At 47.0% G+C, this 27,268-nt stretch overlaps 1 protein-coding gene across 1 annotated transcript in view; it reads right to left on the bottom strand.

The window, feature by feature from the left end:
• ITGAE (integrin subunit alpha E) overlaps positions 1-27,268 on the bottom strand; it is a gene marked incomplete in the record, with an annotated part of 67,740 nt that overhangs the window by 35,088 nt on the left and 5,384 nt on the right. Inside the window, 3 exon segments of the mRNA XM_035027497.1 lie at positions 222-289; positions 1,526-1,617; positions 9,382-9,502. Of these exon segments, the coding sequence (XP_034883388.1) occupies positions 222-289; positions 1,526-1,617; positions 9,382-9,502 (281 nt within the window).

Below are 27,268 nucleotides of genomic sequence, written 5' to 3'. Positions count from 1 at the left end.
GTCATGCTGGGGTCAAAGCTGAGGTTAAGCACCTGAGTCAGTGTGCTGCTCACTCAGAGTACCCAGGTCCGAGCCTTGGCCAGCCCTGGGGTTGGTACCAAGGAGATAGCTGGGCTCAGCCCCGAGAATCTACCAGTCAGGCCCGCATCAACACCGGTCAACCCTAGGGTTAGTGCCTCCCTCCCTGAAGCCCTCCATCACCCCGCCTCATGCACACTCACCAAAACACTGTGGTGGTTCCGAACGACTGTCACTCCCCGGTACCTCCCCTTTGGGGTGGGGACAGTCTCTGAAAGAGTTAAGGCCAGGTGAGGAGGGATGGATGCTGGCAGGCAACCCTTCAGCCAGGTCAGATGTCACAGGGCCCCATAAAGAACTGTTGGCCATTCGGAGCAGCCTCTAGAAGCTGGTGAGGGGCTTTCAAGTACAGGCCTGGACATGTTCAGGGCAAAGTGGCTACTCCCCAGACTTATTCGCTGACTCATTCAACAAATGTCCTGTGATGTCTGCTCTGTGCCTGGCCTCATGCCAGATGGTGATAGGGATCTAGAAATAACTGAGACCTGGGCTTTTCTTACAGGGGGTCCCAGTCTGGAGGGGCAGGAGGGCAGAGGAGCACTAGCTGGTGGGTGTGTGCAGCACCAGGGAGGTGTGCAAGATGCTAAAGGACTGGCTATAAGGATCGATGAACTCTCCAATCTCAAAGTTCTGTCTCTGGAGAATCTTACTGCCTCCCCCCGCCCCCCCGAGACCCCAGGGCGAAAGTGTAGCTCACTCATTTCTCTCTATACTGTGGGCCTCAGAAGACGCATTTTTGAGCCATAAGATCACCCAGTTACCCTACCAGCCTGCAGCCCCTTCTGAAGCAGAGAGTGAGGCTGTTCCACATCGTGTCTCTCACAGAGATAAGGACTCTACCATACACAGTCGAAGGGTCATCAGCAAATGTAGGCCTTGAGTTGGACTGGGTGGGATGGGTAGAGTTGGTTAATGAGTGAATTAGGTCCATTCATTTGTTCATTCACTTATTCTTTCAAACAGCATTTATTGAGTGTCTACTATATGCCAGTCCCATGCTAGATGCTAGGATGGCCACGGGTTGGGAGGGGTGGGGTTGGATTCCATTGAGGTGTGTTGAGTTGGGACAGGTTGGGTTTGCCAGCTCTAGATGCATGACTTTAGTCATACTGGCAATCAAAGGACTTCTCTGAGCTATAGCTTCCTCTTTTATAAAATGGTATAATTTTGAGGATTAAAAGTGAACAAAGCACTTAGCAGAGTGCCAGGCACATGGTGAGCACTCAATACATTTTAAGTATCATTTTTGTTAGGACTGGGTCTGGAAAGGTGGGCTACGGATCAGGGTCAGGTTGGGATGGGGTCGGGCATTGGGATAGAAAGCCTGCTGTTGGTGGTGGAATCTGGGGTGGAAGGACTGGACTAGGTTCAAATGGTTTGGGCCGGATAAGTGGGATTCCTCGGAAGGAGGTCCTGGGAGCATTCCCTGGAGCTGAGGTAGACTTACCTACTCGTTTACAGGAGATCTTATCTTGGATGAGGGAACAACAGTGCAGGAGGCCTGCTTCCCCCTTGGTTTGAGGGCCGGTGACCAGGAGCCTGAGTTGGAAAGATAGACAGCAAAGTTGAGCTGGCCAATGATTCCTTTCTCCTTTCTGCATGCCCAGGCACTGTCTTCCCACTCCTGGTCCAGAGGCTCACAGGCTCCCTATCTGGAAAACTAATGGAGGAGGTCCCGACCTGGGGCAGGCAGGCAGACTCCAGCCCAGAATGGCAGATTCTGCATTATATGGGAGGCATTTGCTCAGCATTTACCTTTACACAGCTCCAGGTGGGAAATTGTTAGCCACATTCAGGCAGCCTCCAGAGATATGATTCCCCATGGCAAACTTTGCCCCTCATCCCAAGCCCAGGGAGACAGCAGAGTCCAGTGTCCCCCTAAGCATTCTCATTATCCACGCTGCCCAGGGAGAACTGGTCTGCTTCAAGGCAGGGAGTGAGCTCCCCATCCTAGGGGTTGGATTGTGAGTAGGGGGTATTGAGGAAGGGGCCCCAAGGCTGGGCTTGGTAACAGTGAACCAGTTCCAAGATCTTTGTGCTGAGGGCAGCAGGAAGCCATGGAGGACTCTACAATGGGGGATATTAGTCTGTACTTTCAAAAGGTCATGATGCAGCTATGGTGGGTTGGGTGGCAGGAATGAGGTACCATCTCCACTTCCTCACTTCCTATCACCCTATTATAATTATGAAATAGATCATTTACTTATCTCTATGGATTAAGAATAATAATAAAGTCTACACCTGTGTATATGCCCCCAACCCCAGTTTAACCCACCCCAAGCTGATTCCACCTTCTGATACGGCTACTGTCAAGGTCAACACTGGTCCCCACACTGCCAAATCTGTCACCTCTCTGTCCTTATCTTCTTCAACCTCTCAGCAGCCCTGGACATCTGACTATCCCCTCCTTGAAATACTTTCTTCTTGATTTCCCCCTACCTCTCTCAACACTCCTTTGTTGGCTTCTTCACTGTTTAACTTCTAAATGTTGCTGGAGCCTTGGGGCTTGGTCCTTGTTTTCCTTACCAGCACATTCTCCCTATTGATCCCCTCCAATCCCATGGCTTCAATACACCTGTAAATGCTGAAATTCTGTGGCCCTAGGATCCCTCCACCAGAAGTCAGGCCAGCATCGCTGTAGGAAATAGGAAATAGCTGTAGGAAATGCACCGCCCCCCCCAAAATGTCCATGTCCTAATTCCCAGAACCTGTGAATGTGCTACTTTTTGTGGCCAAATGGATTTTGTAGATTTGATTAAGTTATGGATCTTGAAATAAGGGAAATTATCCTGGTTTTTCTCGGTGGGCCCAATGTAATCACAAGGGTCCTTATAAGAGGAAGGCAAGAGGGTCAGAGTCAGAGAAAGATCTGAAGATGCTACACTGCTGATTTTAAAGACGGAAGAAGAGGCCAAAAGCCAAGGAATGTGGTTAGCCTCTAGAAACTGAAAACGGTGAGGAAACCCATTCTCCCCTTGAGCCACCAGAAGAAACACAGCCTTGCTAACACACCTTGATTTTAGCCTATTAAGACCCATTTTGGACTTCTGACTTCCAGAACTGTGAGATAATAAATTTGTGTTGTTTTAAGCCACTAATTTTGTGGTTGTTACAGCAGCCATAGGAAACAAATGCAATGACTAACTGCTCCGTCTAATTAGACTGTCCAAACAGAGCTCGGGGTCTTGTCCTCCCGAGCCTGTGCTTGCCTCCCTCCCTCCATCCCTCCTTTCCTTTCTTCCAAGATTTTATTTATTTATTTGACAGAGAGAGACACAGTGAGAGAGGGAACACAAGCAGGGGGAGTGGGAGAGGGAAAAGCAGGCTTCCTGCAGAGCGGGGATCCCGATGCAGGACTCGATCATGACCTGAGCTGAAGGTAGCCGCTTAACGACTGAGCCACCCAAGCGCCTCAAGTTTACACTTTTCCATTTTCCCCAAGGCAATAGATGGTAGCACCAACCACTACATTATAAAGCCTGAAGCCTGGGTGCATCTTTATTTGCTTCATCTTTTCATTCATCCATGCATCAAGTCCATCAGGAAACCCTGTGGATTTTTCCTCCAAATTATACCTACAGAGCACCTCTTCTCTCCATTTCTCCATCACCATCCTGGCCACCAGCATCTTGCCTGGTCTATGATAATAGCCTCCTAACTGGTAGTGTTTGTTTTTGAAATTTACCCTTATAGTTTATACCATATCACTCCCCTGCTTCAGTAGCTTCCCATGTGCTGAGAAAAAGAGTCCATACTCCTTGATGCACCCCACAGGGCCTTGCTGGTCTATCCTCTCTCTGCCTGAGACCTCCTCTCCCCATTTCCGTTTTTTTTTTTTTTAATGATTTTATTTATTTATTTGAGAGAGAGAAAGTGAGTGAAAAAGAGCATGAGATGGGGGAGGATCAGAGGGAGAAGCAGACTCCCCGCTGAGCAAGGAGCCCGATGTGGGGCTCAACCCCAGGACCCTGGGATCATGACCTGAGCCGAAGGCAGACCCTTAACGACTGAGCCACCCAGGTGTCCTCCTCTTCCCATTTCTTTGCTCTCCAAGCTCCAGCTCCACAATGGCTGGCTTCTGTTCCAGCCCCTTCTTTGGACAGCCCCAGTTCTTGCCTGGCCCCAGCCCTCTGCCTTGCTGTGCCTTTTGCCTAGAAGCCTGCCTTTCACTCCCCAAGGCTGGCTCATTTCCATCTCCTGGCCTTGCTTAGCTGTCACGTCCTCATAAAGGCTTTCTCCAGCCAGCCCCACCTCACAGCACAGCTACTCTGCTTCATGCCTCCGGTTTTATTTCCTTTTCGGAACTTATTATGTCTGACAGTATCCTCTTTACTTGCTTATGTGCTTATTATCTGTCCCCCGCACTAGACCGTAAGTTCCTCAAGGATCACATCTAATCTTGTTTACCATGTTATTTCCAGAGCATGGAAGAATGACTGGCACAGAGTTAGGGCTTGGTAAATATGGTTAAATATTGACTAAATGACAGCCCAGATAGCAGGTAAGGGCGCTAATGTGGGGCAGGGCTGAAGAGCAGAGGGGCAGCTCTGTGAGCTCTGCAGCTGAGCTCCCAAAATAGGTTGCCTGCTCAGCAACCCTGCCTCTGCTCCAGACTCCTCCCTGGGCTGAGCCTCAGCCCTCGGTCTAGCACCTCATTCCCCCTCCCCCATAAAGGTGGGGTCAGAACTAGTCTCCACTCCAGATCATGTTTTGGGGGGGTAAGTCTAGGCCTGGAATAGCCTCAGCTCTCCTTCCTCCTTCAAGCCATTGCCCAAGCTATTTCCTTCCCAACTCCTTTTCCTGCCAACAGTCATTGTAAACACCAGCTCCTCAGGAAGTCTTCCTAAAAGGAGCAACTTGACCCCCTCCAAGCCCTCCAGGTAGCCCTGACTACTGGAACCCACCTCTATACTCACCTCGACTGTGAGTTCTCAAGAGACTACCATGTACAGCTATCCAGGCTGTGAACTGCAGAACCCAAGGTTGCCGTTCATATCAAGTCATGCAGTGCTGTGGCCTGAGGCCCAGTCTGAGCTGCCTCTGTTGCCCACCCATTTTACCCCCCATGATGGGTAGTCTCTTGATCTCCAGGTTTGTTGACTGAATGACTGACTAACAATAACCAAACCCACCATCAGCTGACATCCCCAGGGACCCTATTGTACCCTGGGCTAGAAGCAGTCCATCTCCTGCCTTCACCCACCTTTAACCTGGGTCCATTCTGAGTCTAATCCCATACCTCCCAGGAGAAGGCCTTCTTTTTTTTCCCCCAAGTTTTTTTTTTTTTAAAGATTTTATTTATGTATTTGACACAGAGAGGGAGAGCACAAGCAGGGGGAGCAGCAGAGAGAGAGGGAGAAGCAGACTCCCTGCTGAGCAGGGAGCCCGACACGCGGCTCAATCCTAGGACCCTGGGATCACGATCTGAGCCGAAGGCAGACACTTAACGACTGAGCCACCCAGGTGCCCCTACCCCAAGTTTTATCATATTTTTTTAGTTTATTTTTTATGGTTTCATTTGCATTTTTATTGAAGTATAATTAACATACAGTGTTATATTCGTTTCAGGTGTGGAAGGCCTTCTTTATGTTCCACTCATTTCACCCTGCGGCAACGACACCCATCATGCTGCCGGCCCCGGCTGTTCTATTTTAGGGAGAAACAGCACAAGGGAGTGAGAAGGACACATCACCCTTTCACAGGGAGCCCAGCCTCCTCCGCTCTCTGTGGCCCTGGGGCGGCCAGCAGCACATTTCCTGCTCAGCACGGCAGGCCCGTGGTCTTGGGCTTCACCATTTGCGGCAGGAACCCAAAGTTCCTTCCACCACATCCTCCCATGAGCCCCCTCTGCTTCAGCAGGTGTTCAGGGAGGTTTTCATGAGCCCAGCTGGGCTCTCCTTGCACCCTGTGGTGGACCCAGAGCCTTCTGCTCCAGGGGCTTCAATCACCTTGGCTTCTAGTCAGGGGGCCTGGAGCTGGAGAGGGTCCTGCTGGGGTACTGGTGGGAGGGGACTGGGCAAGAGATGGTCACAAATAACTGGGATTGACACTTGGCTTGCAGGAGCATGGGGAGCAACCAGAACACTCATGCACTGCAAGTTTGGAAAACTAAATGTTGGCTCTCTATATAAGTCCTGACCCAGCAATTCCAATGCTGGGCACATGCCTGATAAAAGGAAGTACACTTGCCCATCAAGAGCAGTATAATTTGTCCAAGGAAATTGCCCAAATGCCCATCGTCAGCACTGTTCACATAATGGAAGACTTAGAGCAATGAGAATAAGTATCATTGTCTCAGGCAATACCATTTTCAAAATTCACAGACTCTATTGAGGGAGAATAATGGCATGCCTCATTTATAAGTTCGAGAACAAGCAAAACTAATCCAGGGAGGTGGAGATCAGAGCACTGGTTAGCTCTTGGCAGGGGATGTGCCTGGAAGGGAACACCAGGCTAGAGGGGGCTTAGGTGAAGCTGGTAATGTGCCTTTTTTTTTTTTTTAAGATTTTATTTATTTGTCAGGGAGAGAGAGAGCACAAGCAGGGGGAGTGGCAGGCAGAGGGAGAAGCAGGCTTCCCACTGAGCAGGGAGCCCTATGTGGGATTCGATCCCAGGACCCTGGGATCATGACCTGAGCCGAAGGCAGACGCTTCACTGACTGAGCCACCCAGGCATCCCGAGGCTGGTAATGTTCTGCTTCTTCATTTGGATGCCGCTTACATAGGTGGTTCGCTTTGCAAACATTCACTGAGCTACACGCTTATGATGGGTGCATTTTTTCTGTGTGGCAAATGTCCATAACATTTTGCCAAAACAAGAACAACAAAAAACACAGCAAACACCGACCTTTAATTCATCTTCCTGCAGCCAAGAACTTGTTAACATCCTTCTCACCACCCCTTCTGCTTCAAACCTTTCTGGAGCCTCAAATCCTTGGTGCCTACGTAACAAGGCACCACCCTCCTCTCCCAGCCTATTGCTCATTGCACTCGGCTTCGACCACCTGACATTTTCTGTTCCTTGACTTTGCTCGCGCTGGCTTCCAGGCTTCTGACCACACTGCTCTTGGCTGGGACATCCCCCTCCCCTGCCTTCTCTCACTAATTCCTACTCATCTCCTCAGCCCCAGGGTTGATGCACATCTTGTGGCTAAAGGATACACCTGCCTCTATGTCTCCAAAGTACCCTAGACATCCCCACCAGAGCTGCCATCACTCCTCTTGTCATCGCCTGCCTTGTCTGTCTCCTTCATGAGCCAGGGGGTTCCACGAGGGCAGGGACTGTGCCTCTTTCACTATCTTATCCCCACACTTAGCCTGTGATTGAGTCGAGGCTCCATAAATACTTGCTGAATGTATGAATGAATGAACAAACTGACCCTGCCCGCCCCATTTACATGGTCACCAGCCTCTTCACTGTACAGTGAGGAAACCACAGTCTAGCAAGGGGTCCAAGCACGCTTGGCTGGCGGGGTCATGGCCCAAGTCCCAGGGCTATAAGGCTGCCTCAGGAGCTGCTCCTGCCTCCCCATCCTCCACCAAACAGAGCTTCTGCTATGCTCAACTTGGGAAGATGGGGAGCTCTGCTCAGCCAGAAAACTTGGGCTCCTCATCTGGCTCTGCCCCAAAGCCTGTCTGGATGCTGGGCTCGTGGCTCATGTGTGCTGGGTAGGAAGGAAACCCTTGACCACTGACAAGAAGCAAAGCAGCGGGGTGGGGAGGGGACTGGCCTGGGGCAGGGCATGAGCAGGGCTGGGTCACAGCAAGCACAGAGAAAGCCACATGACCATTATGAACAAAAAGGAAAGGAAAAATTGCTCTAGATTAAAAGAGAATAAAGAGACACAACAATATGGGACACGTGAACCTTGACTGGATCCTGGCTTCAAAACAAAGCAGCTCTAAAAGTCATTTTGGTGACAGTAAGGGACAAAACTAAAGACATGTTTCTACATTAGCATATCCCCACTATCCCCATCTGATATAATACATATTTTGCTTGCTTGCTCATTGTCTATCTCCCCTGAGCCTAAGAATTTTTGTCTACTTTGCTCACTGCTGTAACTTCAGGGTCTGGCACACAGTCAGTGCTCCATATAGATATTTGTTGAATAAATGACCATTGTATATATAATTCAACAATCACCATTTTTACCTTACATTTTGGGAGTGATTCAAGTTAACAACCACTGTGCTCATTTTATTCATTTGACCTGCTTCTAATATTGCATCGTATATGATTCACAGCTTATTTCCTCCATTTTCCTAATGAGGACCATTTCCAGTCTTTCACTATTCTAAGAAATGCTACAATAAATAGCTTTACATGTGCCTGGGACTATCTCTAAGGTTGGCGTCTGGGAGTGGAATGGCTGGGTCAAAGGCATCTTCAACATTACCAGATATGGTAAAACGATTCTCTGAGTTGGTTATATCAATTTACAGCCCCACAGGTTCCCACATCCTCACCAGCAGAATTTTGCCACATTTAAATTTTGTGGTTTATCTAATGGGTGGGTACAGATGAGATTTTTTTTTTTTTTTAAGATTTTATTTGTTTGAGAGAGAGAGAATGAGCAGTGGGGAAGGGCAGAGGAAGAGAGAGAGAGAAGCAGACTCCCTGCGGAGCAGGAAGCCCGATGTGGGGCTCCATCCCAGGACCCTGAGATCATGACCTGAGCCGAAGGCAGACACTTAACCAACTGAGCCACCCAGGCATCCCCCAGATGAGATTTTAAAAACACAAATGCAATGTTTAGTGAGCTTGAGTTTGGCCAGAAACTGTAATAAATCCTTTCTGTGCATTAACTCAAATAGTCTTATGCAACAACCCCGTGATGTAGGGAAGTCTCTACCCCTACAGTAGAGATAAGAAACGGGCTGTGGGTTGAGTGCCTCACTATAAGTACAGAGGAAAGCTGTCACTGACCCCTGGCTACCAGACCCACAACCTGCCTCTTAACCACATTCCCTGATGCCTCACAGTTTCCATTTTTTCTTTGATATTTTTGTCATTGCCCAAAATTTCTATACTGAGCATGTGTTACTTTTATAAGAGACAAAACAGCCTTAATAAACTTTATTTTAAAATAGTTTTGAGGTCATATACTGCCCCCCGCTCCCTGACAGTGAAAAGGGCTAGGATTGGCCTAGTGCTCACGGCCTCTCTCCTGTACACCTTTTTGAAAGTGAAGGGAGGTTGTTCCCAGACTGTGGGGGTGGTGTGCAAGGCCTTCTCTGGGGCTTGTTCAGACTCCCCAGAGGCGCCCTCAATTATGCCTCCCATCTGCCGGGCGCCACTCACCAGGTCTGGTTGGTGCTGGAGTCTTGGTGCAGAAGGGAGCTGAGCACATAGGGTGTGCCTCCCTCAGGAGTCACCCAGATCCGGGCCTCATCCACGTTGAAGGCCACCAGAGGAGCAAGGCCTGTGGAAAACAGAGGAACATTTAACAAAAGAGGGAGTCTGTTGAGGCCTTGGCTAGGCCTTTGACTCCCATCATTCAGTCACATCTTGTGGGATCATCACACCCATTTTACAAACGAGAAATTGAGACTCCCAGGATCTTTTTCCTGTGGGAATAGGACAGGAACATAGGCATGTCTGACCCAGACCCCCGCCCCCCCAGTCCTCCTACTAAACTGTGTCAGCACCAAGGCCTCTTCCTCCAGGAGGCCTTTCCTGGTTCTCCCCTAGAAGTACTTCCCACCTTCTCACACCTCCCACTATGCACTTTCTGTACCCGTCAGATAGCGCATACTCATGACAGGGTCTTGTACCAAAGTTGAGCCCCAGGGAGAGCATATACATACATTCTATCTATGACCCTCCATCAAGTGACCCAAGAGAAAACATGTCTTCAAACAGGTACAAGAATGTTTACAGAAGCTTTATTTGTAATAGTTCCCAACTGGAAACAACCCAAAGGTCCATCAACTGGAGAAGGGATAAAGTAACTGTGGTATATTCATGCAATGGACTACTACTCAGGAGTAAAAAGGAATGAGCAATTGACACACACAGAGAGATGGGTATATCACAAAAATCATTATGCTGGGCGCCTGGGTGGCTCAGTTGGTTAAGCGACTGCCTTTGGCTCAGGTCATGATCCTGGAGTCCCTGGATCGAGTCCCGCATCGGGCTCCCTGCTCGGCAGGGAGCCTGCTTCTCCCTCTGACCCTCCCCCCTCTCATGTGCTCTCTCTGTCTCAAATAAATAAATAAAATCTTAAAAAAAAAAATCATTATGCTGAGTGAAAGAAGCTTTATACAAAAGAGTATCTACTGTATAATTCCACTTACATGTTGTTCTAGAACAGGCAAAACTGATCTATAGTAAAAAATATTTCCTGGGGGTATGGGGATGGAGCTTAACTGGGAAGGGACAGGAAGAAACTTTGTAGGCTGATGGAAATATCCTAGATTTTGATAGGAATTTGGATGACAAAGGTGTGTGCATTTGTCAAAAACACACTGAATGGTCAACTTAAAATTTGTGCATTTCACCGAAGGTAAATTTTCCCTCAAAAAAGAACCATAAACAAACACTGAACTCTAGTTGATATGTATGCTGAAATATTTAGGGATAAAGTATACCAATGTCTGCAGTTTACTTTGAAATGCATCAAAATGCAAGATAGCTTGATGGATGGCTAGATGGATATATGAAAATGGATATACAGATATATGTTTATATATATGATACATATGTGATAATGCAAATATAACAAAATGTTGACAACTGTAAAATCTAAATGTGGTATATAATTTTCCACTGCACAATTATTTCGACTTTTCTGTATATTTGAAATTTTTCACTAAAAAGTTTTGAGGAAAAATTGATATTGACAGATTGCCCCCCACAGAGGCTATGCCAATTCATACAACAACAGAATAGGAAAAGGCCTGTTTCCCCACAGCGCTGCTTGAGCTGTGTGCAGACCTTTTCATCCTTGTTTTGAAAGGATTATCATTTTGTTCCAAAATATATTTTAAATTATGAGTGAGGTCAAGCCTCTTATTTTAAGTTGTTTACTACCTATTGATATATATTATCCATTTGTATGAAGTATTTATTGCTTTCTTACTAATTTGTGAGAGTTGGGTTTTTTTAAGATTTTATTTATTTATTTGACAGAGAGAGACAGCGAGAGAGGGAACACAAGCAGGGGGAGTGGGAGAGGGAGAAGCAGGCTTCCCGCCAAGCAGGGAGCCCGATGCTGGTCTCGATCCCAGGACCCTGGGATCATGACCTGAGCCGAAGGCAGTCGCTTAACCAACTGAGCCACCCAGGTGCCCCTAAAGTTTGTGTTCTAAAAAGGTTAATAAAACTGATAAACCCCTAGAAACACTGATCAAGAAAAAAAAGAGAACACACAAATTACCAATATGAATGAAAAAGAGGACATCAGAATGGATCCTAAGACATTTAAGAAATAATAAGAGGATAGTATATACAATTTTATGCCACTACGCTTCACAATTTTGTTGAAATAGGCAAATTCCTTGAAATAAAGATTTACCAAAACTGATGAAAAAAGTGCAAACTGAATAATCTTTATCAAAGAAATTAAATTGATTATTAAAAACCTTAGGAAGAATTCCAAGCACAGATGGCTTTACAGCAAACTCTTCCAAACATTTAAAGAAGAAATAGCAATCTTACACAAACTGTTCCAGAGAACAGGATTGAGAGAATACTTATCAATCATCTTATGGGGTCAGAATAACATTGATATTAAAACCTGACAAGAGCAAAGATTTAAAAAACAAACAAACAAAAATCAGAAAAAAACCTGACAGGAGCAATACAAGGAAGGACAATTGATCTCTCTCTTGGACATAGATGTAGAAATCCTAGGCAAAATATTAGCAAATCAAATCTGGTGACATATAAAAAGCATAATATATCATAACAAGTTGAGTTTATTTCAGGAATGGAAGGGTGGTTTGACATTTGATAATAACTGATTTATGTATCACATTAACAGGGAAAAAAGGAAAAAATCATATGATCATTATGATAGATGCAGGAAAAAGGCATGATAAAATCTCATACTGGTCTGTGATAAAAAATCACAGTAAACCAGAATAGAAGGAATTTCCTTAATCTGATCAAGAATATCCACAAAAAACCTTCAGCACACATCATTCTTATTGGTGAGTTGCTGAAAGCTTTCCCTAAAATCAGGAATGAGACAAGGATGATCATTCTCACCACCTTTTTTTTGTTTGTTTAAAATTTTATTTATTTATTTATTTATTTATTTGACAGAGAGAGAGAGGCAGCGAGAGAGAGAACATAAGCAGAGGGAGTGGGAGAGGGAGAAGCAAGCCTCCTGCTGAGCAGGGAGCCCAATGTGGGGCTCAATCCCAGGACCCTGGGATCATGACCTGAGCTGAAGGCAGATGCTTAACGACTGAGCCACCCAGGCACCCCCACTCTCACCACTTTTACTCAACATTTTACCAGCGGACTTAGATCAATAAGAAAAAAAGATTGCCATAAAGATTAAAAAGGAAAAAATAAAACTGCCATTATTTGCAGATGAAATGATTAAGTAGACTGAGAAATCCAACAGATTCACAGCCAAACACTGAGAATTAACAAGAGCCTTTAGCAAGGTTTCTGGATATAGAAGCAATATACAAAGAAATGCTGTACTTCTATATGCCACCAATGATCAAATAAAGAATGAACAATTTTTAAAGATGCTATTAGCAAAAGACAGAAAAATCAAATGCTTAAAAATAAGTCTAACTAAAAACATGCAAAGCTTCTATGCTGAAAACTATAAAAGATTAGGAGAGATTAAAGATCTAAATAGATGAAGGAATAGATCATGTTCATGAATGGAAGACTCAATATTGTTGTCAGTTATCACTATACTGATCTATAGCTACAATAGAATCCTAATCAAAATCCCAGCAAATTACTGGGTGGGGGGTGAGATATGTTAACAAGCCAATTTAAAAATTTATAGGAAATTGCATAGGGCAAGAATAATCAGGCACTCTTAAGGGAGAATAACAAACTTGTAGGACTTGGTAATCAAGACATTACAAAGTTATAGTTAAGACAGAATTATACTAGCACAGGGCAGGGCAGACCAATGGAACAGAGAGTCCAAACACATATGATCACCTATTTTATGACAAAGGTGACAGTGAAGAACAGTGAGGAAAGGATTTTTTATTTTTATTTTTTTAAGATTTTATTTATTTAATTATTTGAGAGAGAACACAAGTGGCAGGAGGGTCAGAGGGAGAAGCAGACTCCCTACTGAGCAGGGAGCCCGACGCAGGACTTGATCCCAGGACCCCGGGACCATGACCCGAGCCAAAGGCAGACGCTTAACCGACTGAGCCACCCAGGCACCCAAGAATGATTTTTTAAATGGTGCTGGGTCACTTGGATATCAATATTGAAAAAAAAAATTAACCTTGACTATTCTCACCCAATATCTCTCTCTCTCTCACACACACACACACATATACACATTCCTGATGGGTTGAAATGTGGATTTGGATGGACTGATTTTGAAAAATGAAACAATAACATTTTTAAGAGAAAACAGAGGACGCTGGGGTGGACAAATATTTTTTAAACAGGACAAAAAAAGCACTAACCATAAAGGAAAGAACTGATAAACTGAACTTCATTAAACTCAAGAACTTCTGTTTATCAAAAGACACCATTAAGAGAATAAAGAGGCAAGCCACAGAGTGAGAGAAGATATTTGCAACACAAATATCTGAGAAAAGACTTATATCAGAATTTGTACAAAATTCCTACAGCTCAATAAGAAAGAGGTATGTAAAAAAGGACATTTCACAAGAACTTATCCAAATGGCTAGTAATCAAATAAGAAGGCACTCAATAGACTTCAGAGAAAGGCAAATTAGAACCACCATATAATATCACTATACAACTACCAGAATGGCTAAAATGAAAAAGATAATACCAAGTGTTGACAATGATTTGGAGCAACTAGAGCTCTCAAATACTGCTGGTAAGAATATAAGTCAGGGCGCCTGGGTGGCTCAGTTGGTTAAGCAACTGCCTTCAGCTCAGGTCATGATCCTGGAGTCCCAGGATCGAGTCCCGCATCGGGCTCCCTGCTCAGCAGGGAGTCTGCTTCCCCCCCCCCTCATGCTCTCTCTATCTCATTCTCTCTCTCAAATAAATAAATAAAATCTTTAAAAAAAAAAAAAAGAATATAAGTCAGTACAACCTCTTCAGAAAACCCATTTGGGTGTATCACTAGAGCAGACCATATGAATAACTTATGGCCCAGCAATTCTATTCTTAGGCATATCACCAGCAGAAGTGTGTTTATATGTCCACAAAAAGACATGTACAAGAATGTTCACAGCCTCACTATTCATAACTCCAAATTGGAACAACCCAAATATCCATCCGGAGTAGAAAGGATAAGCTGTGAATAGTCACCAATGGAATACTCCATAGCAGTGAAAATAACCTCCAACAAGGTGGTTGGATTTCATAAACACAATGTTGGGTCAAAGGCTAGGAACAAAACAGACCATACTGTATAATTCCATTTATACTAAATTTAAAACAGGCCAAATAAACTATGGTATTTGAACTTAGGAGAGTTGTGACTTAGGTTCCTCATTGTATCAGTCTGTTTTGACAATAATGATATGTAAGAAACAACTGCAAAACCTCAGTGGCACATAACAATAAACATTTATTAAAAAAAAAAAAAAGAAGAACTTAGGAGAGTGGTTACCCTTGGGGATAAGGTAATGAATGACTAGAGGGAGTAACAAAGGGTACTTCTGGGCTGTTGGTCATATTCTGTCTTGAAATGGGTACAAGCCACATGGATTTGATTTAATTTGAAAAGTCACTAATCTGAATTTTATTGTGTAATTCAAAGAAGTTTACATTAAAGTATAATTGCAAGTTTCTGAAACACATTGAATATATAAAAATTCTATAAGTTAATAATAATATTTAAGAGAGAAGAAAAAATCCTCCAAAACAAATCAAAACACTGCATTGGTTAGCATTGGAAGTAATGAGGGCACCATCCCCTTACTCTAAAAGTTGTTTATTGGGCGCCTGGGTGGCTCAGTTGGTTAAGCGACTGCCTTCGGCTCAGGTCATGATCCTGGAGTCCCGGGATCGAGTCCCGCATCGGGCTCCCTGCTCAGCAGGGAGTCTGCTTCTCCCTCTGACCCTCCCCCCTCTCATGTGCTCTCTCTCATTCTCTCTCTCTCAAATAAATAAATAAAATCTTTAAAAAAAAATAAAATAAAAAATAAAAGTTGTTTATTAAAGAGAAAATACTAATTTTCTTATCTTTCCTATATAAATTGCATTTCAGGGTCACCAAATAGTCCTAGGTGATGTGGGCAGAGTAATAGAATCATAAAAACACAATTTTGCAAGCCACTGTACAATAATGAATTCAGGCCACGATCATCAATGCATGAAACTACTAGAAGAAAATTTGATAGAAAACTTTACAATTAGACTGACACCCCCTGAACCCACTAGTCAATCTTAACGTCCCCAAGAATGGGTCTTCGGACATATGTGCCTTGGAGTGTGACACCATAGGAAGGTTACAGGAATCCCAGACTCTGCATTTTCAACAAGCTCCCAAGTGATGCCCATGCTGCTGATCCTCAGACCACATTTTGAGTAGCATGCCTTTAAAATACTTTGGCAAAAGAAACAAAAAGGGGAAGTGAGATATATCTAGGAAGTATGGCAAAATCCCCACAATAGTTTAGAGTATGCATGCCAAAAAAGTTCAACTGAATTTAATGAAGTCATTAGCACTAACATTCAGGTTTTGGGAAATTCAGAGGATAAAAAGACAAACTGCACCAAAAGGAAGCAAACACACAAATCTTGAATGAAGCTGTTCTACAAGACAAGTGACCAAGCTCTGCAGTAAAGCAAAGACTTGAAAAAGACACACAAACCAAGAAATAGGCAAGGGGGCCACTCTAGACTAAGAGAGGCATAGCAACCAAATGTAATGTGGACCTTGTTTGGATCTCGGCTCAAAAAAACTTATTGTTAAAAATTGTTAAAAAAAAAAGATAAATTGAGATAGGAAGATTTGAATATGGACACCCCAAAATTATTGTTAACTAAAATTATTGTGGAGTCTGCGCTCAGGGTGGAGTCTGCTTAAGATTCTCTCTCCCTCTGCACCCCAATGTTTATAGCAGCAATGTCCACAATAGCCAAACTGTGGAAAGAGCCAAGATGTCCATCGACAGATGAATGGATAAAGAAGAGGTGGTATATATATACAATGGAATATTATGTAGCCATCAAAAGGAATGAGATCTTGCCATTTGCAACAATGTGGATGGAACTGGAGGGTATTATGTTGAGTGAAATAAGTCAAACAGAGAAAGACATGTATCATATGATCTCACTGATATGAGGAATTCTTAATTGCAGGAAACAAACTGAGGGTTGCTGGTGTGGGGGGTGGGGTGGGAGGGATGGGGTGACTGGGTGATAAACACTGGGGAGGGTAGGTGCTCTGGCAAGCGCTGTGAATTGTGCAAGACTGTTGAATCTCAGATCTGTACCTCTGAAACAAATAACGCAATCTCTGTGAAGAAGAAAAAAAAAATAGAAGAAGGTAGCGGGAGGGGACGAATGAAGCGGGGGAAATCGGAGGGGCGGACGAACCATGAGAGACGATGGACTCTGAACAACAAACTGAGGGTTCTAGAGGGGAGGGGGGTGGGAGGATGGGTTAGCCTGGTGGTGGGTATTGGGGAGGGCCCATTCTGCATGGAGCACTGGGTGTTATGCACAACGAATCATGGAACACCTCATCTAAAACTAATGATGTAAGGTATGGGGATTAACATAAGAATAAAAAAAAAAAGATTCTCTCTCCCTCTCCCTCTGCCCCTCACGGCTCTGCCCTCTCTCTCTAAAATAAATAAATAAATCTTTAAAAAAATAAAGAGTAAGGAGTAGCAATTTCTTGCAAGGGGTGACTGGGAGGCTTTCTCTCTGTGTTCTACTGTGTAACTGACAGACAAGGTTTGAAACCCCTGAGATAAGTCCAGTCTCCTCACCTGGGCATCTGTGGTATCTCCCCGCCTAGCACCATGCCCCCTCTGCCAGGTCTGCCCTCAGCCGCGTCAAGCTCCTCTATACCCCTCTCCCTGAACACCATCCACAGACCTCCCACTTTGGGCCTTTGCCCAAGCAGATCCCCCTGACCAGCATGCCCTCCTTGCTCTCACATCTGCCCCAATCCTCTGGGGCCCTGCTCAGGCACTCCCTGCTCCAGGAGCTACTTCAGACTCTCAGCCAGACTAACTCACTGGTCCCTGATCCCCCCACCCCTTCCCCACATCCTGCAGTGTGTCTGGCTCTAAATCCTGTCTAGGTCAGAGTGATCTGTGATTAAGTCGGTCTCCCCCAAAATGTGATCTAATCTGAGTCATCTGTGACACCCCTCCCCCTCAACCACAAAGCCCAGTTCAGCATAGGGCCAGACCCAGAAGTGTCCTGGAAATGTCAGCATAGGCCCGAGATTCTTGTTCACCACCCCATCCCTGTCCCCATTTTTGCCTTGTTCAACTGGGGGATCCTGATGCCAGATCCTTGAGAGGTGGGAAAGGGGAGGAGATGACCAGAGAGACAATCACAGCCACCCTCCCAGATCACCTGATTTCTTCCAGGCACCACACTGGGTGCTGAGGCTCAGAGAAGTTGAGTGATTTGCTTGTGGTCCATCAGAAAAGTCAATACTTGTGTCTAGGGCCCAGGTCTGCCTAATTCAAGCCTTTAGTGAAAGCTGGAGGCACTGAGGGGTTGGTAAACAGAGAAGAGGGTCACAAAAGGCCCCCAAAGCTAGGCACAGTTCTGCTGGGCAGAGCTCTGGGTTAGATAGCTGGTAAGTAGGTTGGCGAGAACCACCTGTGCAGGTACGGTGGCATGAGAATGTGTGTTCACTGAGCTTTCCCAGTCCCCAGCACCCACCCTGGGAGCTGGCTGGTGCCAGGGACCTGCCAGCCATGGGCCACCTTGCTGGAGCAGATTCCCTCCAGGCCCCTGACATTTTACCTTTGCTTGGGCTGTCACCAGATGGGGGAACCCCTTCCTTTCCCACGGACACTCAGAAAATATAGCACGGGCCCCAGAGGGAGACAGTCCTGTGTTCAAATTCTTGCTTTGTCACGGAGTCACTGAAGGACCTTGGGCTTGTCACCTCACCTCAGTTGCCCCACCTGACATACGGGGCTGCGCAGAGCAAACAGGACAACGCCTCTGCCCAGGGTCTGACGCTGACAGCTCAGTATGTGGGTGCTGATGTTAGTGTTATAACCACAAGGGCGGGCCTGTCGTGTTCTGACAGCCCTACCCTCCATCTCAAGCCCCCGTGTGCCGTCAGACACATGAGCCCAGCCAAACCAGTGTCTGTCACCACACTACCCACAGAGCTGCCTCTCCTAAGCCGTCTCCAGCCACCTAGGCCTGCTGAATAAGAACAAGACCCTCCCTTCATCCTGTCAGCCAGCACTCCTCCCCCCACCCAAACCTCTATCTTCCCCCAACACACTGGGCATTTTATTTTTTTAATTTAATTTTATTTTAATCCAATTCATTAGCATACAGTGTATTATTAGTTTCAGAGGTAGAGTTCAGAGATTCATCAGTTGCGTATAACACCCAGTGCTCATTCCATCATGTGCCCTCCTTCATGCCCATCACTCAGTGACCCCATCGCCCCACCCACCACCCCTCCAGCAACCCTCCATTTCTTTCCTACAGTTAAGAGACTCTTACTGGGGGGGTGCCTGGGTGGCTCAGTCATTAAGCATCTGCCTTCAGCTCAGGTCATGGTCCCAGGGTCCTGGGATCGAGCCCCGCATCGGGCTCCCTGCTCCGCGGGAAGCCTGCTTCTCCCTCTCCCACTCCCCCTGCTTGTGTTCCCTCTCTCACTGTGTCTCTGTCAAATAAATAAACAAAATCTTAAAAAAAAAAAAAAAGTCTCTTATAGGCATTTTGAATATACATTCTCACAGCACTATTCTTGGTTTAGCAAACTTAGGCCGAGGGGGCATGGTTTGTCCAAATTTACATAAGGAGCTAGCTGTAGAACTGGGACTAGAGTCCGGTGTCCTGACCCCCAAGCCCAGAACACCCAGAAAGGCCTACGCAGAGCTCCTGCCTCATAGCCACATGCAAGTTGCCTGTCCCATGGGGCAGCTCACCTTCAAGCCACCCACATCGGTCTTTCACACAGGAGCCTCATCGGTTTCCCCTTTCTCTAGGACTCCGCCTTCCCACATGTTAAGTCTCACTGTTGCCACCTGCTCAAGATCTGCTGTGGCTTCCCATTCCCCTCAGGGTGAGCGCCAAGCTCCCTTAGCCGCCTGGTACTCTTGGCCCTCCACCCTCCCCACCACCACCCCGGACCTCTCCAGCCTGACTGCCCACAAGCCCCCCGTATACATCCTACAAGGCAACCTCCCAGCAAAGGTTGGAAACACCTGGTTTCCACATGGACCACAGTCCACACCTGGCTTGCCCACACACATTGCACTTCTCAGATGTTTTGCCTCTGCTTGGAATGCCCTTTTCCCATCCCCCCTGTGCGAGACCGGAAGGCATCGTCAGTGGACCCACTGGCTGGCGCTAGAGGGTTTGTAGTGTTGCGTGTAGCCCGCTCTCTCTTCACACAGGGGCCCAGGACGGGGACAGCGCACCCTCACCCCCAGGGCCCAGCATGTCCTGGGCAGGGGGCGGGGAGGGGGGTGTTGACAGTAGCCTTCGGCTCCCACTCAAGCTTTGCCCTGCATCTTCCTAAACAGACTCCTCACACTCCCCATCTTTGTCCATACTGGTTCTAAACAGAAAGCCCCCTCTACCAGTCTATACTTGCTGAAGACCATGAGTTGGACACTATGGTCCCTCATCCCTAACCACCAAGGTTTTCCATCATATACTTGCACACAAGGATTGGGGTGTGCCCTGGGCAGAGCCAGGTCTGACATCTTCCCACTCCCCATGAGGACCCAACAGGGCCACAGGTCTCAGCCTGAAGTTGGTACAAGAGTAGAGCAGGCCCTCGACTTCTGATGTTAGTGTTACAACCACAAGGGAGGGCCTGTCGTGTTCTGACAGCTTTACCCTCCATCTCAAGCCCCTCTGTAAGGTGACCCAGGGAGAACTGAGTGGCTGGGGTCATAGGATGGCTCAAGGGTAAAGACTGAGCTGGGGACAGCAGGCTGTATGGTAGCAGGGCAAGATAGGGCTCGAGTGGGGCTGAGGGCAGCTCCAGGGTTAGAGTATGTTTGTGTATCTGCTCATGGCTAAAAAACTCTTAGACAATTGATGTTGTCTCATCTGCTCTCACAGATGAGAAGTGGACATCACCACAGTGGGTGGCTTGGGAAGGGTAAAAGATCAGGGTCACGTCAGAATAGTCTGGATTTCCTCCAGTCTAGGGAAGCCCAGCCAGGCACAGGATTCAGGGCCCTGGGCCTGGAGTCATAGTGTGAGGGGTTCCTCCCAACCTCCCTGCATCTCTGTGTCACTTTCCTAGACTCTCCCCAGCCCCTAAGACTCAGCACCAGTCTCACCTCCTCCAGGAAACTCTTCAGGATTGGTCCTTCCCTCCATCCCTCCTCACAGCCAGCTTCGTTTCTCCCACTCAGACTGGAGCTGCTAGGGCCTTGCTCTCACACCCTTTCCATAGCTTAGCCAAGCTGTGGGCCAAGTGACCTCATTGCAAGCCTGTTCCACCTTGCTCTCTGCTGTCCATCAGCCTGGGGACTGTCTAGGCCCCAGAAGGGGTTTGATAAATGTCCCTTGGATTGACATTGCTGAAAAAGGCACTGGGGCAATGGCTGGTCATGCCAGAGGCCACAGGAAACAGAGACTAGGAGGAGCTCAGAATGATGCCAGTGTTAGCACCCCAGGCCATGTATTCTAGAGCTGGAAGTCAGGGCAGAGGCCTGGGCTTGAGCCCCATTTCTACGTGTACTTGCTTGTAACTCTGGACAGTCACTGCACCTCTCTGGACTCCAGTCACCTCCTCCTTTCTGGGAAGGGGTGGACCAGAGTCTAGCCTAAGTATCTTTTTCAGACATACTTGGTGATGGGGGATCAAAGCCTTAAGCCAGAAAAAGTGTAAAACCCTCTCCACACTCTGTATGTGACTGAAAATAAAGAGAAGTCTAAACTTTACAATAAGGAAGAGGAAGTTCAACACAGTTTTGGCCTTTTTTTTTTTAAAGATTTTTTTTTTTTTAAAGATTTTATTTATTTATTTGAGACAGAGAGAATGAGAAAGAGAGAGCACATGAGAGGGAGGAGGGTCAGAGGCAGAAGCAGGCTCCCCGCCGAGCAGGGAGCCCGATACGGGACTCGATCCAGGGACTCCATCCAGGGACTCCAGGATCATGACCTGAGCCGAAGGCAGTCGCTTAACCAACTGAGCCACCCAGGCGCCCAAGATTTTTTATTTATTTATCTGAGAGAGAGAATGGGAGACAGAGAGCATGAGAGGGGGAGGATCAGAGGGAGAAGCAGACTCCCCGCTGAGCAGGGAGTCCGATGCGGGACTCAATCCCGGGACTCCAGGATCATGACCTGAGCCGAAGGCAGTTGCTTAACCAACTGAGCCACCCAGGCGCCCCTGGCCTTTTCATAATGATTATTTTGAATATCAAATATTAAAATGTGTCCAAAAATGTATGTTTTGCTGGTCCCCTACCCTTTTGACCTGCCTCCTGGTGACTGGGCCCCAGGGTGGATGCTAATTCTGAGTTCCCTCCAACAATGGATTCAGCTTTTTCAGACACTGTCTGGTGCTCACTTGCTGGTCCCTGCCCATCCTTCAGGGAGTACTCAGGCTCCCAAGAGCCTTGAAACATCTGCCTGATGTTCATCTCAGTCTTCCATCAAGCTTCTGACCAATGCAGGAGACCCCCGGGGAAGCTTGTCCAGATCATTATGCTGGACCACCCTAGCCCCCTGCTTGACCTGAGCTGCCTCCAGGGGCTCAATGACCATGCTCAATCTCATCCTTGAGGCCTTGTAGGCAGGTGCAGGCTCATGGCTTGGCTTGCCGCAAGTGGTTTCCATGGTAGTTTTAAAGGCCAGAATGGGACCCCCAGGCTGGGGGAAGAGGAAGCGCCCCCCTCCACCCACACAGAGGTTCTCATACTGGCTCTAACATCAGAAACAGGAAACAGGCTCTCCCAGTACGTTCACATTCTACCACACAGACACATGTCCCCCCAGTCTCTCCTCAACGCTCATGTTCTGAGAGTCCCCCACCCTCATCAGCTGAGCCCCAGTCTGGGATGGAAGGGTGCTCTGCTGGGTAGGGTGGGCACCATCAGCCTCCATACTCTGAGAACAAACTTGCACAAACCCAGGGACCTGCCAGGAATGGGTGCGGTGGGAAAAGGCCCAAGGCGGGGAGGGGAGGCTGGCTGGAGGAGGAACAGGGTGGCAGAGCTCTGGAGTCTGAAGCCACAGGCTGTCAGCACCATCAACAGCCTCAGAAGCCCTTCTGAGTAAGGCTGGGGATCTAACCCAGCAAGCAAGAGCACCTATGGTCTCTGACCTCTCGCTCTGAGTGAGCCCCATTTAGACAGATAGGCTGTGCTGAGGGCACAGCAACCTCCCAGGGCCGGGGGTGAGGCTGACTTACTGGTCATGTAGAGCAGAGTGTGGAAGAGCCACATCCCAGCAGGAGCAGAGGCAGCGGCGTGGACCTCGGCCTATTCAGCTTCCCCTCCTCTGCTTGGGTGGCCAGAAGGCGGGGACAGACACAAACAGAAGCAAGGACCCACAGGCAGACAGGCACTTACAAGTAGACACGGATGTTCCCACTTGTGCACAGCTGGCTATGTGGCTTCCTCAGCAGTTGGGGGGGCTGGGTCCTGGAAGCTGAGAGACAGTTGTCAGCCCTTCTCCATGACCCACGCTTCGTGGAACAGTGAGCCGAGGTTTGGCCTAGGAACACAGCTCTGGATGTCCTCATCAGATAGATGTTCGAGTGCAGGAGTAGTATTAATCCAGACGTTGTTTATTATTCATGTGAGTGAGTCCCAGTCCCCTGCCCTGCTCTAGAACCTACCACCAGATACCTCAGCCCAACACCCAGCCCAGGGTCCTTAGTGGTGGTTGCCTCAGCAGTGAGAATGGGGTCCCCTTCTTACCAGAAGTACCCCCACAGCTAGAAACCGGGCTCCTGCACCTGGCCCCTGCACTCAAGGCCCTGAGGCTATGGAGGGCCTGATAAATGTTAAGACCCAGTACACTGACTGAAATCACCACCTCAGTGAATTCAGCTTGGCCGCATTCTCTTAAAAACCTGGCTATAGCACCGTAGTGTGGGAAGCTCTGAGCTACCAGACAGAAGACATAAAATTCCGTAAATCTTTCCAGCATACCTCTGATCCAATCCAGCACCCCAAGAGTCTGCAGTCATATTTAAAAGCTAACTTCACAATCTGTCAAATTTTCCCTGTGACCAAGTCTGTTGTCAGCCACAGAAGGAAGCGTCCCTGCTTCCCTGACTGCTGTTAAGTGCACAGCAGTGCTATTCAACAGAACTATGATGGTGTTCTAGATCTGCACTGTCCAACACAGTGGTCACTAACTGCATGTGGCTACTGAGCCCTCGAAACGTTATCAGTGCAACTGAGGACCTGAATTTTAAATTGCATTTAATTTTAATGAATCCACATTCAAAAAGGCACGAGAGTCTATGTCTCTCACGTGAATGTCCGCATCCCCAGAGAGAGCATGCTGAAGTGTTAGTGCAAGTGTTAAAACAAAGCAGACAAGGGTGTTGACTTAATGACAAGACGAAAATCAATTTTATTTTGTTTCTCACATTGAAAGCTTGCTTGGCCAAAGTCTTGGGAGATCAATGACACTTAAAACATGTTTGCATTGTCTGCTTTGGTCTGACAAAATACCTACAACTAATGTGATAGTTCCCTGATGCTATATGGTTGCTTGAACAGAGATTACAATTCACCATTTCGGACACTGTCTGACAGCTGGAAACAAAGCTCCAGGTTTGATGATTTGCCTGCCAGATCACAACAAAGACCATCCAAATTGGCTTAACCTTGTCATAGTCCAGAGTCCTGGCCTGTTTTCCCACCAGTCCAGGGCTCGGTGACTTTCCCCCTATCCCACACTTGTTTGGAGTGCCAGGGGCACTTGGTAGAGCCAGGAGAAGCTCCTCTCCCCATCACTGACCCAGAGGGGGAAGAGAGTAACCCCAGGCCACAGAGCAGACCAACAGTAGGGACATGTTAGAAACCAGGACTGCAGCTTGCTCAAGATTTCTGAGAGCAGGACTTCATGTCTGGAGTATGAACTTCAGGGCACCTCAGGAGGCTAAGCCAAGCTGGTGACTGGAGGCTGGACAGGGTGCAGGGCCATTTCTGCATCTTTGGAGACTTCTAGAATGCAGACTCATCCTGCCTCCCTCAAAGATGTATTTATCCGAGCTTGCTGGTGTCAGCATGACAGAACCCTAATCACGAGAACACACAGGTCCTGTGTGCCCCTGATAGTAACTGCTGTCCCGACAAATCCAAATTTAAGATCCCAAGGAAAGAGCCAGACTATGTTCTACAATGCTTCTGCTCAGAGCCTCATACAGGTTTTAGACAAATGGTAAGGGACCAACTTGAGGGACATTCTAGAACATTTAACTGGGCTGAACTCTTCAAAAACATCAGTATATTCGTAAGACAAAGGTTAAAGAATTGTTCCAGGTTAAAGGAGACTAAGGAGAGGAAACAAAATGCAGTGTGATCCTGGACCAGGAAAAAAAAAAAAAAAAAAAGCTTCAAAAAACATTATTGGGATAGCTGGCAAAAATGAAACATGTACTAAAGATTAGATACTACTGTACTGATCAGATAAAATAATACACTTCCTGAATTTGATAACTATGTGATGGTCATATGAGAGATTGTCCTTATTTCCTAAGAATTTAGGAAATGTACACTAAAATATTTAGGGGTAAAGGGAGAGGTGTATGCAAGTCACTCTCAAATAGTCCATGCTTCAGAGGTGGGGATGGGGTGACAGAAGGTAGGAGGGAAAGAATGAATGATAAAACATGGCAAAATGTTCTTTGTTCTATCCTTGAAACTCTTCTGTAATTTTGAAATTATTTCAAAATAAAAAGTCTTAAAAGTTACAGGATAGAGACGACCTGTTCAGCAAGAGGTCAAAGCACTAACTGCTCTGTTTTGAGAGTGAGTCCAAAGCTCTGGTATCTGCATTCACCAGTGGATAGGGGGCTGTTCCCACCGTCCTGCCTCATCGCCTGTAGGCATAGAAGATGTTTTTTTTTTTTTAAGATTTTATTTAATTAATTGACAGACAGAGACAGTGAGAGAGGGACCACAAGCAGGGGGAGTGGGAGAGGGAGAAGCGGGCTTCCCGCGGAGCAGGGAGCTGGATGCGGGGCTCGATCCCAGGACTCTGGGATCATGATCTGAGCCAAAGGCAGTCGCTTAACCAACTGAGCCACCCAGGCACCCCCATATAAGATGTTCTAACTACCCACTAGCCTTCTGAGTCCTGGGAAGCTGGGTAGAGGGCATTTGGAAGCGTGAGGACTTACGGAGACAGGGCTGCAACGGAGGACAGAGCTGGCAAAGGGCAGCCGGGGGAAGTCTGAGGAGCGGTAGGAATCACTACCACTGACTGAGCACTAAGGAGGGAGTGCCAGACTCAGTGCCAAGGGCCTTCCTTGCAATGCCCTCATCTGACCCTAACAGCCACCCTACTTGGTTATCCTGATTTCCCAGATGAGAATACTGGACTGAAGAGGTTAAGTAACTTGCCTAAGGCGATATGGCTAATAAGTGGCAGAGTTGGGACTTAAGACAGGTCTGTCTCCTCCAGTACCAGGACTCTGAACTACTACAACCCTACTCCTCTCATACCCATGGGGCTAAATCCTCCCAGTTTGTGAGCTTTTAAAAAGCAGAGACCTCATTTCACAAACATATACTGGGTGTCATGAACTGAACTGTGTGCCCCGCCCCCTGCCAAATTCGTATGTTGAAGCCATAAACCCCCCAACATGAGTTTATTTGGAGATAGGGTCTAAAGGCCTTAAAGGAGATAATTAAGGTCATAAACGTAGGGCCCTAATCAATAGGCTTAGTGGCCTTAGCAAAGGAAGAGTGATCTCTCTCCCCATGTGCACGTACCAAGGAAAGGCCATGTGAGGGCACTATGAGAATATGGCCGTCTGCAAGTCAGGAAGAGAGCCCTCATTAGAACCTGACTATGCTAACATCCTGATCTTGGCCTTTCAGCCCCTAGACGGTGAGAAAATAAATTTCTGGTGTTTAAGCCACTCAGTCTATATTTTGTTATGGCAGCCCATGCTAATACAAATGGACTACTTCCTAAAAAGCCTCCCAAATAAAACATTGAATGGTGCATGTGTGCATGTGTTGGGGAAGGTGGGCTTAGTGCAGAGGAAGCAAGGGAGAGGATCCTCTTGTTCTTCTGTAGCTGAGGGGTTGGTTTATGGACCAAGGGTCCAAGGGCTTGGGCCTCTTGCTTGCCCACACCTCCTTCCTGTTCAACTTAGGCTCCTAATGGTCTTTGCAAAGGCAGAGCAAAGTTCCTAGAACTCACATTAGCAATAGAAAGAAACCTGGAGACCATCCCAGTTGAGCTCTTCATCTGACAGACAGGAAAACTGGGGTCCAGAGAGGTGAAGGGACTTGTTCAGTCTTTTCCAGTTTGCATGTGAGAAAAAATGAGTCCCCAGGCTTCAGGCCCAGTCTCAGACACTATTCTATTTGACCCTCCCCCAGAGACACTCTACCTGAGCTAAAAGTACAACCTCCTGCTCATAGGCTTTCTGAGTAATCCTTGCCAATGATAAGAGGGGAGGCACCACATGATTAAACACACAAACAGCCAGGAAGGGATACGAAGGTCATGTCTCCTCTCCTGCCAATGGTGTGGGCCTCTTGGCTTCACTAACCTACACCAGTCAGAGGTGAGGGTGACAGACAATTTGAGATAACACAAAGTTTCACCTACTGAAGACTCTGGTCATGCAAAGAGGGCCTCAGAATTGCTCGAGCAAAAACAGGTAAGAACCCTAGGGCAGGGTATTGACTTGGCAGGTTAATGCCACCCATACTCTGGAGTT

This window comes from Mirounga leonina, unplaced genomic scaffold (assembly GCF_011800145.1).
Source record: "Mirounga leonina isolate KUSES-001 unplaced genomic scaffold, KU_Mleo_1.0 Mir_200, whole genome shotgun sequence".
Classification (NCBI taxonomy): Eukaryota; Metazoa; Chordata; class Mammalia; order Carnivora; family Phocidae; genus Mirounga; species Mirounga leonina.
Note: the sequence above shows the minus strand (reverse complement) of the source record. Positions and strands in the feature narration are given on the sequence as shown.